This window comes from Oncorhynchus mykiss, chromosome 14 (genome assembly GCF_013265735.2).
Source record: "Oncorhynchus mykiss isolate Arlee chromosome 14, USDA_OmykA_1.1, whole genome shotgun sequence".
NCBI classification, from domain to species: domain Eukaryota; kingdom Metazoa; phylum Chordata; class Actinopteri; order Salmoniformes; family Salmonidae; genus Oncorhynchus; species Oncorhynchus mykiss.
Window position 1 is genome coordinate 7825493 of NC_048578.1, and position 15095 is coordinate 7840587.

General features: G+C 41.7%; 2 protein-coding genes across 11 annotated transcripts in view; both read right to left on the bottom strand.

The window, feature by feature from the left end:
• Window positions 1-15095, bottom strand: part of LOC110488691 (protocadherin alpha-C2) — a 213341-nt gene that overhangs the window by 161223 nt on the left and 37023 nt on the right. The window contains exon 1 of one of the 10 annotated variants that reach the window (XM_036942810.1): window positions 8743-11267. The exons of 7 other annotated variants lie outside the window; for them this stretch is intronic. In XM_036942810.1, the coding sequence (XP_036798705.1) occupies window positions 8743-11106 (2364 nt within the window). In that variant the 5' untranslated portion in view covers window positions 11107-11267. Of the gene's footprint in view, window positions 1-3566; window positions 6056-8742; window positions 11268-15095 lie in introns of those variants that run through there. 2 more of the 10 variants (XM_036942826.1, XM_036942831.1) reach the window with 2 other exon arrangements.
• Window positions 372-3019, bottom strand: LOC118938736 (protocadherin alpha-7-like). Its single transcript, XM_036943574.1, has one exon. The coding sequence runs from the start codon at window positions 2739-2741 to the stop codon at window positions 372-374; it is 2370 nt and encodes a 789-aa protein (XP_036799469.1). The 5' UTR covers window positions 2742-3019.

Here is a 15095-nt window from a genome sequence, read left to right on the forward strand (position 1 = left end):
AGACATCACAAACCATTATGGAAAACGCCTGTTTATGAGAACATAAAACAACACTCAAGTATGCAACGAGTGTCCAATAGGACATAGTGTTGAGAAAGATTTATACAATGAAAGAGGCCAACCTTCACCTGGCAAACAGCGCGTTGAACTTCACAGCGTTTCAGCACCACTGTCATTGACAGCGACCAGGCCCGAGAGCAGTGGATGCGAATGAACTGCCAAGGTACTTCCATGAACGAAGTTGAGGCATAGTGTTATACATCCAATAACCCTCTGACTACTTGATAGGCCTACACTATGCAATTATAATCAAGACAATTTACAAGCTCGGGAACACTATGAGAAAATGGTCGGTAATTATGGAAACGTATTTAATGTCTTACCTCTCCAGAAGCTCTTCTGTGTTCGGGTAACACTAGAGTATTTCCATTGCTGCCCGGGGCTATGGTAGAACCTATACTCATTCTGGGTCCAACTAACATGTACCGATTGTCTCCGGATCTGTACTGGATGCTGTGGCATAGTGTCCCGTCGTAATTCGCATCTTGTACATACGTGGAGGAATAGTCTGTGGTTTTGGAGCACTGCATTACAATCAACACGATGATGCTAATGAGAAAAAGCGTTGAAACTGACCCCAGAGTAATGGTCAAATAAAATGTAACGCTGTTCTCCTCCTCGTCTTTTACTGAACTTTTAACATCAGAAGCTGCAAACGCCTCTTTGGGCTCCACAACCTTGATAATCACAGTAGCTGTTGCTGACAGTGAAACGTTCCCATTGTCTTTTACAAGTATGGCCAGTTTATGCTCAGCCTCGTCTGTCTCTGTGAATGACCGAAGTGTCCGTATCTGTCCCGTATAGCGGTCCAAAGCAAAGAGACTGTGGTCAGTAACTTCCTGCAGTGAAAATAATAACCATCCGTTGTATCCTATATCAGCGTCATAGGCTCTCACTTTAGTCACCAAATGGCCTGCCTTCACATTGCGGGGAATCTCTTCCACACCTTCAGCGGAACCGTTAGTGCTGACTGGATACAAGATCACTGGAGCGTTGTCGTTCTGATCCAGAATGTACACGTTTATTGTGACGCTGCTGTTTTGTGACGGAGTTCCAGAGTCTGTAGCTACAACTTGGAAATTGAATGTTTTTAAAGTTTCAAAGTCAAAGCTTTTTAGCGCCAAAATGTTCCCAGTTTCAGAATTAATATTAAGAAATGATGCCCAATTGTTCCCCTCACCACTGTCTCTCAGAATATGATATGAAATAAGAGCATTTTCATTTATGTCATGATCTAAGGCACTCACGGAAAATAGTGAGGCGCCTGGGTAGTTATTTTCACTGACATAGAAATTATAGGGACTCAGTGAAAACTCTGGACTGTTATCATTCACATCTGACACAACAACGCTGACAGTCTTTATAGATGACAAGGAAGGCTGTCCTGCGTCTTTGGCAACTATTGTGACGTCATAATGAGCCTGTTTCTCTCTATCCAGCGGTGACTTGGTGACTACAGAGTACATGTTGTCCTGTAAAGACGGCATTAGTTTGAAAGGGACGTCCTCAGTTATAGAACAGATCACTTTGCCATTGAGACCAGAGTCTAAATCATTAACACTAATTAGAGCTACAGTGGTTCCGGGTCTAGAATCCTCAGCGATTGCGTTAGAAAACGATGTAATTTCGATCTCAGGCGCGTTGTCGTTGACGTCAATTATCTTTACTAATACACTTTTCTCTGTTGTCAGGGGAACGGGTCCTTGATCTGATGCCTGTATATCAATCAGATAGCTATCTTTTTCCTCAAAATTGATTGGTCCTTTAACAGTTATTTCACCCGTTAAGGTGTCTAAATCAAAAAGTTTATTCAGCTTGCTCTTCACATTGCCAAATGAGTAAATTATATCCCCGTTTACACCACCATCTAGATCGGTGGCGTTTACCTGAATAACCGTTGTGCCTAAGGGAGAGTTTTCATTTAACATGACAGAGTACACATCTTTAGTGAACACCGGGGTGTTGTCATTAACATCCAATACATCTACAGTTATTTCAATTGTTCCAGATCTCGGTGGTTTTCCACCATCAATAGCAGTGAGGAGTAATTTATGGCTTCTTACTGCTTCTCTATCTAGTGGCTTCTGTAAAACCAAAAACGGCATTTTGCCATCTTCACCTCGGTCTTTCACCTCAACACGGAAATGGTCATTGTGACTAAGTTTATATTGTTGAATGGAGAATGGACCTCCATCAGGGTCATGCGCAGCTAGTAGCTGAAATCTCGCCCCCGGTAACACGGACTCTGAAATATCTAACCGTTTCTCTTTCTCTGGAAAGCTGGGAGAATGGTCGTTCACATCTAACACCTCCACCGCGATATAATGGATCTCCAGCGGGTTCTCTAGAACGGTTTTCAGGTTGATCAAACAAACGCTTCTCCGTTCGCACACCTCCTCTCGGTCTATTTGTCGATTTACATACAAGATGCCGTCATTCCTGTTTACCTGGAAAAGGGGCTCGGTGGAGCCAGAAACGATTCGAAATCCCCTATCCTTCAAGGTGTTTAGATCTATTCCCAAATCCTTAGCTACATTCCCCACGACAGTTCCTTCCTTGAGCTCTTCTGAGGTGGAGTATCTTATTTGAGCAGAAGCCCCGCTCCAAAAGAGAACCAAAGCAACCATGATGGCGACCCACTGCCGTTGCTCCAGCCATGCCCCGCATCCTCTTTGTTCCATGTTCTCTAGATAAATAACAATAATCCACAACACTTTCACTATTCCTCCATTGGTTACCCTTGTCTATCCATTATATTAGCCGAATACCAAAACTATAAAGCTAACACTAGTTTTATTCATGTACATTTCAGGTCTTATTCTGTCCACGATGCTGGACGACTGTAACCTCCAGCGACTGAATAAACTACCAAACCAGCAAAGGGGAGGGTTCAAACTATGACGAGAAGATATCTACCAGGGATATTACTCTAGGTGGTTACTGACACCATGTGATTCCACTTCAAATTACACTATCGTTTAAAACTTTAAATTGTATTTATCCTATATTGAACGCTATCTTGACACAATACATACGAGAGAAAACGTTACTCCAACGTCGTATGGCTATGGGAAACATGGATACACTTGAAATCAAATCATAATGGTATTTACAATAACTAACTAATTATTCAAGAATGCAACAAGTCTCCACAAGTATATACGATCGAGAAAGATTCATACAGAGTAAGATGAAGGCTTTTGGGTGATGCGTTAACTTTACGTGAGATTATGACTTCATCGCTTTATGGCAAATATACTGTACAATGCACAACGTTTTAGCACCACTACCATGGACAGCGACCATCACGAAGAGGCTGTGAATTAGTTCAGGTGGGAGATAAGGTTATTGCATACAACCCTCTAACTAAAAAACAACATTCTTGACACACTCACAGGATCATTTTGGTCAATTAAGTATTGGCCTGAAATGTTCATGTTAATGTCATTGGTCAATGCTTGGCACAATACATTTGTGGGATACGTTTTTTTTCTTCCATTTCTTACCTCTCCAGAAGCTCTCCTCCTATGGTCAGGTAGAACTAGAGTATTCCCATTGCTACCCGGGACAATAGTAGAACCTATACTCATTCTGGGTCCAACTAACATGTACCGATTGTCTCCGGATCTGTACTGGATGCTGTGGCACAGTGTCCCGTCGTAATTCGCATCTTGTAAATGCTTGGAGGAATAGTCTGTGGGTTTGGAGCACTGCATTACAATCAACACGATGATACTGATGAGAAAAAGTGTTGAAACTGACCCCAAAGTAATGATCAAATAAAATGTAACGCTGTTCTCCTCCTCGTCTTTTACTGAACTTTTAACATCAGAAGCTGCAAACGCCTCTTTGGGCTCCACAACCTTGATAATCACAGTAGCTGTTGCTGACAGTGAAACGTTCCCATTGTCTTTTACCAGTATGACCAGTTTATGCTCAGCCTCGTCTGTCTCTGTGAATGACCGAAGTGTCCGTATCTGTCCTGTATAGCGGTCCAAAGCAAAGAGACTGTGGTCAGTAACTTCCTGCAGTGAAAATAATAACCAGCCGTTATATCCGATATCAGCGTCATAGGTTCTCACTTTAGTCACCAAATGGCCTGCGTTCACATTACGGGGAATCTCCTCCACACCTTCAGCAGAACCGTTAGCGCTGACTGGATACAAGATCACTGGAGCGTTGTCGTTCTGATCCAGAATGAACACGTTTATTGTGACGTTGCTGCATTGTGACGGAGTTCCAGAGTCTGTAGCTACAACTTGGAATTGGAATGTTTTTAAAGTTTCAAAGTCAAAACTTTTTAGCGCCAGTATGTTCCCATTTTCAGAATTTATGTTTAGAAAAGACGCCCATTTGTTCTCGTCGCCACTGTCTCTCAGAATATGATATGAAATAAGAGCGTTTTCATTTATGTCAGGATCTGACGCACTCACGGAAAATATTGAGGCACCTGGGTCGTTATTCTCAGTGACATAAACAGTATAGGGACTCAGTGAAAACTCTGGACTGTTATCATTCACATCTGACACAACAACGCTGATAGTCTTTACAGATGACAAGGACGGTTCCCCTGCGTCTTTGGCTACTATTGTTAGATCATATTCAGACTGTTTCTCCCTATCTAGTGGTGACTTGGTGACTACAGAGTACATGTTGTCCTGTAATGACGGCGTTAGAGTGAACGGGACGCCCTCACTTATAGAACACATAACTTTTCCATTGAGACCAGAGTCCAAGTCATTTACACTGATTAGCGCGACTGTGGTTCCGGGTCTAGAATCTTCGGGGATTGCGTTAGAAAATGATGTCACCTCTATCTCAGGTGCGTTGTCGTTCAGGTCAACAATATTTACAATGACACTTTTGTCCGTTTTAAAAGGAGCAGGTCCCTTATCAGATGCCTGAATATCAATGTCATAGCTGTCTTCTATCTCAAAATCGATCCCTCCTTTTACAGTTATTTCACCGGTGTTGATATTCACATCGAAAAGCTCACGTAATTTCCTATTCACATTATTACCGAAGGAGTAAACTATCTCACCATTTGAACCTTCGTCTAAATCCGTAGCATTTACCTGTACAACGTTTGAGCCAATTGGAGAATTTTCGTTCAGTTTTGCAGTGTATGACTCTTTAGTGAAAACAGGCATATTATCATTTACATCTAAAACGTCCACAATTATTTCTATAGTCCCAGACCTTGGAGGTTTTCCGCCATCAATGGCAGTAAGTAGTAATTTATAGCTCCCTGTAGTCTCTCTATCTAGCGGCTTCAGTAGATTCAAAACAGGAGTTTTCGCATCCTTGCCTCGGTCCTTAACTTCCAGACGAAAATGCTCATTATGACTGAGTTTATATTGTTGAACAGAGTATTGCCCGCTATCTGGATCGAGTGCAGCTTGTAGCTGAAATCTCACGCCTGGTAACACGGACTCTGAAATCTCTAATCGTTTCTCTGTGTCGGGAAATCTGGGAGAATGGTCGTTCACATCTAACACCTCCACCGAGACATAATGGATCTCCAGCGGGTTCTCTAGAACGGTTTTCAGGTTGATCATACACACATTGCTCCGTTCGCATACCTCCTCTCGGTCTATTTTTCGATTCACATACAAGATGCCAGTATTCTGATTTACCTGGAAAAGGGGCTCGGTCGAGCCAGACACGATTCGAAATCCCCTATCCTTCAAGGTGCTCAGATCTATTCCCAAATCCTTAGCTACATTCCCCACTACAGTTCCTTCCTTAAGCTCTTCAGCGATGGAGTATCTTATCTGAGCAGAAGCTCCGCTCCAAAAGAGAACCAAAGCAACCATGAAGGCGACCCCGCATCCTCTTTGTTCCATGTTTTCTATAAACAATAATCCACACCACTTCCGTTAATCCTCTATTGATAAGACATTTCTATCATTACATTCCGAGTAGGATCACTGCTCATTATCCAATAGTGTTTTAAGAATGTCAATTTTAGATATTATTCTCTCCTCGATGCTGCATGACTGCTCCTCGCAGAGCGATTGAACAAGCAACGAAACCAGCAAGGGGGAGGACTGAAAAGCATGAAGACAATCATATCTGTAAGGAGCATTTTTGTAGTTGGGTACTGACACCATGCGACTCTACCTCACATTGCACTATCGTTCAAGTGTATTCATGTTTCCATTTCAATATTGAATGTTGTCTTGACACATAACACATATCAGAGAATAGGTCACTGCAACAGATGCATGGATAAATAAAATCAGGATAACCATGACAAACCATATCTTCAGAAGAGCAACTAAAACGTTCCTCATGAATGCAACAAGTGTCCCACAAGGAATAAGGAAGATTATTTTTTTTAAAAAGAGGATAGCTACTTCACTTGTGTTTGTATGTTATACCTTTTTGGCAAAAATATGCAAGGGCAAAAGGGTGTTGAACAGCAAAACATTTCAGCACCACTATCGTGGAAAGCGACCAGCTGGGAGTGGCAGGCTAATGCGCTGGTATATGAGCCCGCTACTTCTGGTGTGAGATCATATGACAGCCAACACATCTCTTACTGACAAAAACATAATTGACAAATTCACACTACCATTTAGGTAAATTAAAACAATTACCTGAAATACTTCCAAAAGCAATGAGAAAAGTCCAAATAATGTTAGAACTCACGCATATCCCACTCGTTGAATCCACCCACGTACAGTGCCTTGCGAAAGTATTCGGCCCCCTTGAACTTTGCGACCTTTTGCCACATTTCAGGCTTCAAACATAAAGATATAAAACTGTATTTTTTTGTGTGAAGAATCAACAACAAGTGGGACACAATCATGAAGTGGAACGACATTTATTGGATATTTCAAACTTTTTTAACAAATCAAAAACTGAAAAATTGGCCGTGCAAAATTATTCAGCCCCTTTACTTTCAGTGCAGCAAACTCTCTCCAGAAGTTCAGTGAGGATCTCTGAATGATCCAATGTTGACCTAAATGACTAATGATGATAAATACAATCCACCTGTGTGTAATCAAGTCTCCGTATAAATGCACCTGCACTGTGATAGTCTCAGAGGTCCGTTAAAAGCGCAGAGAGCATCATGAAGAACAAGGAACACACCAGGCAGGTCCGAGATACTGTTGTGAAGAAGTTTAAAGCCGGATTTGGATACAAAAATATTTCCCAAGCTTTAAACATCCCAAGGAGCACTGTGCAAGCGATAATATTGAAATGGAAGGAGTATCAGACCACTGCAAATCTACCAAGACCTGGCCGTCCCTCTAAACTTTCAGCTCATACAAGGAGAAGACTGATCAGAGATGCAGCCAAGAGGCCCATGATCACTCTGGATGAACTGCAGAGATCTACAGCTGAGGTGGGAGACTCTGTCCATAGGACAACAATCAGTCGTATATTGCACAAATCTGGCCTTTATGGAAGAGTGGCAAGAAGAAAGCCATTTCTTAAAGATATCCATAAAAAGTGTCGTTTAAAGTTTGCCACAAGCCACCTGGGAGACACACCAAACATGTGGAAGAAGGTGCTCTGGTCAGATGAAACCAAAATTAAACTTTTTGGCCACAATGCAAAACGTTATGTTTGGCGTAAAAGCAACACCCTGAACACACCATCCCCACTGTCAAACATGGTGGTGGCAGCATCATGGTTTGGGCCTGCTTTTCTTCAGCAGGGACAGGGAAGATGGTTAAAATTGATGGGAAGATGGATGGAGCCAAATACAGGACCATTCTGGAAGAAAACCTGATGGAGTCTGCAAAAGACCTGAGACTGGGACGGAGATTTGTCTTCCAAAAAGACAATGATCCAAAACATAAAGCAAAATCTACAATGGAATGGTTCAAAAATAAACATATCCAGGTGTTAGAATGGCCAAGTCAAAGTCCAGACCTGAATCCAATCGAGAATCTGTGGAAAGAACTGAAAACTGCTGTTCACAAATGCTCTCCATCCAACCTCACTGAGCTCGAGCTGTTTTGCAAGGAGGAATGGGAAAAAATGTCAGTCTCTCGATGTGCAAAACTGATAGAGACATACCCCAAGCGACTTACAGCTGTAATCGCAGCAAAAGGTGGCGCTACAAAGTATTAACTTAAGGGGGCTGAATAATTTTGCACGCCCAATTTTTCAGTTTTTGATTTGTTAAAAAAGTTTGAAATATCCAATAAATGTCGTTCCACTTCATGATTGTGTCCCACTTGTTGTTGATTCTTCACACAAAAAATACAGTTTTATATCTTTATGTTTGAAGCCTGAAATGTGGCAAAAGGTCGCAAAGTTCAAGGGGGCCGAATACTTTCGCAAGGCACTGTATATTCAATGGCATTACGTTGAACCAAAGTGGAATAGAATTTGAATTAACGTCCCTGCCCAGTAGGATGTAACGGGGGTCAGCGTGCTGCTAACAAATTAGTTTCCTCTACCTTTCGACTGCTCATACTGTGCTCGAACCAGTGGTCCTCTGCTTCGCAACACACGTGACAAATCTTATTAACAACGTTCCAACGGGTTACTGTACCAATTGGATGGCTCTGTAAGGAACATTTCAAGCTAGCTGTGGAGTGAGCTTACGGTACGTGCTTAACTCTGTAACACATACTGTACACTATCAGCACAAGACCACGTGAATTGTCAACACTGGGTAGAGGAGAATTAAGAATGAAATGTTAGTTTTCAACTTCTTACCTCTCCAGAAGCTCTTCTCCTGTGTTCAGGTAGAACTAGAGTATTCCCATTGCTGCCCGGGACTATTGTAGAACCTATACTCATTCTGGGTCCAACTAGCATGTACCGTTTGTCTCCGGATCTGTACTGGATGCTGTGGCACAGTGTCCCGTCGTTATTCACATCTTGTAAATACTTGGAGGAATAGTCTGTGGCTTTGGAGCACTGCATTACAATCAACACGATGATGCTGATGAGAAAAAGTGTTGAAACTGACCCCAAAGTAATGATCAAATAAAATGTAACGCTGTTCTCCTCCTCGTCTTTTACTGAACTTTTAACATCAGAAGCTGCAAACGCCTCTTTGGGCTCCACAACCTTGATAATCACAGTAGCTGTTGCTGACAGTGAAACGTTCCCATTGTCTTTTACCAGTATGACCAGTTTATGCTCAGCCTCGTCTGTCTCTGTGAATGACCGAAGTGTCCTTATCTGTCCCGTATAGCGGTCCAAAGCAAAGAGACTGTGGTCAGTAACCTCCTGCAGTGAAAATAATAACCATCCGTTATATCCTATATCAGCGTCATAGGCTCTCACTTTAGTCACCAAATGGCCTGCGTTCACATTGCGGGGAATCTCCTCCACACCTTCAGCAGAACCGTTAGCGCTGACTGGATTCAAGATCACTGGAGCGTTGTCGTTCTGATCCAGAATGAACACGTTCACTGTGACGTTGGTGCTTAGTAACGGAGTTCCAGAGTCTGTAGCTACAACTTGGAAATGGAATGTTTTTAAAGTTTCAAAGTCAAAACTTTTTAGCGCCAAAATGTTCCCATTTTCCGAATTCATGTTGAGAAAGGACGCCCATTTGTTTTCCTCGCCACCATCTCTCAATACATGATATGAAACAAGTGCGTTTTCATTCATGTCAGGATCTGACGCACTCACGGAAAATACTGAGGCGCCGGGGATGTTATTCTCAGTGACATAGAAAGCATAGGGACTCAGTGAAAACTCTGGACTGTTATCATTCACATCTGACACAACAACGCTGATAGTCTTTATAGATGACAAGGACGGTTCCCCTGCGTCTTTGGCTACTATTGTTAGATCATATTCAGTCTCTTTCTCCCTATCTAGTGGTGACTTGGTGACTACAGAATACATGTTATCTTGTAAAGAGGGAATTAGTATGAAAGGTACATCTTCAATTAGCGAGCAAAGAACTTTGCCATTGAGACCAGAGTCCAAATCATTAACACTGATCAGTGCTACAGTAGTTCCGGGTTTGGAATCCTCGGGGATTGCGTTAGAGAAAGATGTCACTTCAATCTCCGGTGCATTGTCATTAACGTCAATTACATTGATAATAATAGTTTTGTCAGTTGTCAAAGGAGCTGTCCCCTTGTCTGATGCCTGAATATCAATCTCAAAGCTGTTATTTTCCTCGAAATTAATAACACCCTTTACAATTATTTCCCCGGTAATGCAGTCTAAATCAAAACGTTTCCGTACTCTACCGCCCACGTCGTTGGCGAAAGAATACATTATTTCGCCATTTGAACCTTCGTCCAAATCAGTCGCGTTCATCTGTATGACTGTTGTGCCTAAAGGGGCATTTTCATTCAGCGTTACAGAGTATACCTCCTTAGTAAAGACAGGGGTGTTATCGTTTATGTCTAATACATCTACAGTTATTCTCATGTCTCCAGATCTAGGAGGTTTACCTCCATCAATAGCCGTGAGCAATAATCTATGGCTCCGTATGGCCTCTCTATCTAACGCCTTCTGTAAAATCAAAGTAGGGGTTTTGCGGTCCTCACCTCGATCTTTAACTTCCAAACGAAAATGATCATTGGGGCTGAGTTTATACTGCTGAATAGAATACATGCCTCCATCTCGATCATGAGCAGCATTAAGCTGAAATCGAGCCCCAGGTACCGCAGATTCTGAAATATCTAACCGTTTCTCTTTCTCGGGAAAGATGGGAGAATGGTCGTTAACATCTAACACCTCCACAGCAACATAATGGATCTCCAGCGGGTTCTCTAGAACGGTTTTCAGGTTGATTAAACACACGCTGCTCCGTTCGCACACCTCCTCTCTGTCTATTTTTCGGTTCACATACAAGATGCCATCATTCTGGTTTACCTGGAAAAGGGGATCAGTCGAGCCAGATACGATTCGAAATCCCCTTTCCTTCAATGTGCTTAGCTCTATACCCCAATCCTTAGCTATATTCCCAACGACAGTTCCTTCCTTAAGCTCTTCAGAGATGGAGTATCTTATCTGTGCAGAACCTCCGCTCCAAAAGAGAACCAAAGCAACCATGAACACAACCCATTGCCGTCCCTCCAGCCATGCCCCGCATCCTCTTTGTTCCATGTTTTCAAGATAAATAACAATAATCCACAGCACTTCCACTATTCCTTCATGGTGACAGTTGTCTATCCATTATATTCGGATAGGACCAAAGCTCGTTATCAAGAGTGTTTTCAGAATATATCATTGAAATCTTATTCTCCCTACGAAGCTCACGACTGTGTTCATCCAGCGACTGAATAAGATACGAAACGAACAAGGGGGCGGCCTCAAAAGTATGTCTACCCGGAGCGTTATTCTAGTTGTGTACTGACACCATGCGATTCTATCTCAGAGTGCACTTTCGTTCAAGCTTATTCATGGTATATAGTAAAAATACAAATCGCATAAAACCTTACTGAAAAAGTTGTGTGGATTAAGAAAGTCGGAATGCAGAGGTCGACAAACCATGATGCATAGCCTGGGACACCATTTACTGGAGTGTGTAACAAGCGTCCCACCCCGACTGAAGTAAATATTGAGATATATTTATAGAAATGAAGAGCATATCTACTTGACATGCATGTAGGTGTATATGTCATCACTTTTTTGCAGACCTTCACCAGACACACATCGCGTTGAAATCAACAGCATTTCAGCACTATTGTAGTGGACTATGACCAGTGGTTTGTACCGATTTACAAGTTCTCTCTCTGAAAAATTTAATTCATTTCATCTGAATTGTCATTAGGTTCCATGACTTTGTCCACACAGGGCATCTGAACACACAAAATACATTTTGGATGATTTTTATAACATTTTGGGTGTTTTCTTTAACTTTTGTAAACCTGTGGTGTTCCCGGGAAAAATTACATTAGAATGTAATGGGTGAGACTACAATTAGTGTATAAAATTGAGTTCAGGCACATGCCCATTCATCAGATGGACACACTTCCTCTCCCAGACCCCCACATGCATGTGTGTTTGAGCAGACACACACACACACACACACACACACACACACACACACCTCACTCCCCTTCTTGTCTTCCATGGCAACCCCCACGGGAACCTTTCCCCAATAGAATCTTTCCCCCACGGGAACCACACCCGTTGGCATTCTCACAAACAATCGCAACATTGTTTCAATAATATATAGAACTTTTAATATATAGAACAGAACTTATAATATATAGAACTTTTCTCGCAGTTCTGGTATATAAAGCTTTTTTGAGGCCTTTCTCACAATTCATTCTGTGGCAGCACAATGACCAAATGATATACTGTATGTGAGGCTCTTGATCATATCCTTGATCATGACACTGGTGAGGAGGAGAGAGACCTTGTTAAACTTTGACACGAAGTAGTCTGTGATAAATAGTACAATATGTTTCATCTGAGTATTTGTTATAGTCAAAATAATCCATACATTATTTTATTTTTTTTACTAAAAAATGAGTTGTATGAACTCAGGTCAAAGAGGCCTACAGGCCATAAATCGCAAAAAGAAGTTGAAACCTTGTAATGTTCACAAGAACTTAAATTGATAAAAAGATCGAACACAACATTAGGTAATAGTATATGTATTATTATGGATTTGTAATCATCAATAATGGGGCGGTCATTTTGGCCCGGGTACACAGACTTAATTAACATGAAACGAACACAACTGGAGGGTTAAGCTATTGCTGCAAATGAGCCGGCTAGCAACTTTCATGAGTGATGTTGTGAAATCATGTTTCATCTAATATGCTAACCCACAACCATAAACACTACTGGTCAAAACACCTACTCATTCAAGGGTTTTTATTTATTTAGACTATTTTCTACATTGTAGAACAATAGTGAAGACATCAAAACTATTAAATAACATAAATGGAATCATGTAGTAACCAAAAAAGTGTTAAACAAATCAAAATATATTTTACATTTTAGATTCTTCAAAGTAGTCACCCTCTGCCTTGATGACAGCTTTGCACACTCTTGGCATTCTCTCAATCAGCTTCACCTGGAATGCTTTTAAAACAGTCTTGAAGGAGTTCCCACATATGCTAGAACGGCCTCCATATTAGCGCCCATACAGAACTTTATTCTTAAAATGTTGGTGATGTAACAATGACCCGCTGTAAACATGCAAAACAATGCAGCGAATTTAACAGATTTTTTTAAAATTAGCATTTGGGATAACGTGTATCCAAGTTTTTACTGTGTTATAGTGTCAACAAATTGCGTATCTGCTTTCAGTAGACATCTCCATAGGTTTTGAAAACTATCAGAAATAAAAAGCACAGCGCGGAAGTGTCAATTATCACTTAGCAACGTTAATCAATGTTGTAAAGAGGTCAATTGAACTCGACCAAAACAATGGAATTGCCACGGATGTCACACCCTGATCTGTTTCACCTGTCTTGTGCTTGTCTCCACCTCCCACCAGGAGTCTCCCATTTGTTCCCATTATCGTCTGTCTTTTTATACCAGTGGTTTCTGTTTGTCTGGTGCCAGTTGGTCTTGCCTCGTCAAGCCTACCTGCATGTTTTTCCGTACTCCTGTTTTTCTAGTCCCCGTTTTCTTGTCCTCCCGGTTCCGACCTTTTCTGCCTGCCCTGCCCTTGAGCTTGCCTGCCGTCCTGTACCCATCTGACTCTGACCTAGTTTACAAACTTCTGCCTGTCCTCAACCTGCCTCTTGCCGGCCCCTTGTCTATTAATAAATATCAGAGACTCTAACCATCTTTCTCCTGCGTCTGCATTTGTGTCTCGTCCTGTGTTGTTATAATGGAAACGTTTGGGGAATTGCCATGGTCACCAACTTATACAAACAGTAGTTAGCATTTAGCAGTCACTTCTTCTAAACCTGAAAAGGGACAACTTATAAATGTTGTGCAGTGAAAACAGCCAAATATATCCATATCAGACTTAAGTAACCACATTGTGGGCCTGTTACAACACATCAATCATGATGGATTTGAGGAATATCTACTTTGTTAGATCAGATTTGTTGAATGTGTGCCAATCTCGTCAATGGAAAGGTCTGCATTCCATAGACTCCTTTACCGCATCTATGGAGGAGAAAGTGGCGCTCTCGGAACGTTCAATCGTATTGGCCTAACTCTCTCTATATAGGGCTCTAGGACAACCCTCTTAATCGACAACATAACATTTGCAGGCCACTATCAGCCTGAAAACATCATCCTGGCACGTTTTTACAAAAAGGTCAACTGTCAGGGCAGCTGAAGTTGTTCTCAATACATTGCAGTCAATGGGAAAAGATGAATGTCCCAGGGTTTATGTTTTTCTCAGTACATTGCAGTCAATGGGAAAATATGAGTGTCCCAGGGTTGATGTTTTTCTCAGTACATTGCAGTCAATGGGAAAATATGAGTGTCCCAGGGTTGATGTTTTTCTCAGTACATTGCAGTCAATGGGAAAATATGAGTGTCCCAGGGTTGATGTTTTTCTCAGTACATTGCAGTCAATAGGAAAAGATGAGTGTCTCAGTACATTGCAGTCAATGGGAAAAGATGTGTCACAAGGTTGACATTTTTCTGAGTACATTTCCGTCAATTGGAAAAGATGAGTGTCCCAGGATTTATGTTTTTCTCTTTATATTGCCGTCAGTTGGAAAAGACGAGTGTCCAGGGTTTATGTGTTTCTCAATTCATTGCAGTCAATGGGAAAAGATGAGTCTCACAGAGTTGACATTCAATAGAAAAAGATGCCACAGTTGACATTTATGCTAATACATTGCAGTCAATGGGAAAAGATGAGTGTCACAGGCTTGACGTTTATGTCAACACATAGCAGTCAATGGGAAAAGATAAGCCTCAACCAATTTAATCGTATGTGTCACGACTTCCGCCGAGGTCGGTCCCTCTACTTGTTCGGGCGGTGTTCGGCGGTCGACGTCACCGGTCTTCTAGCCATCGTTGAACCATCTTTCTTTTTCCATTGCTTTTGTCTTCATTTTCTACACACCTGGTTTTCATTATCCAATTACATGTTCATGTATTTAACCCTCTGTTTCCCCCATGTTTGTTGTGCCTGATTATTTCTATGTTCAGTTCGGTTCATGATG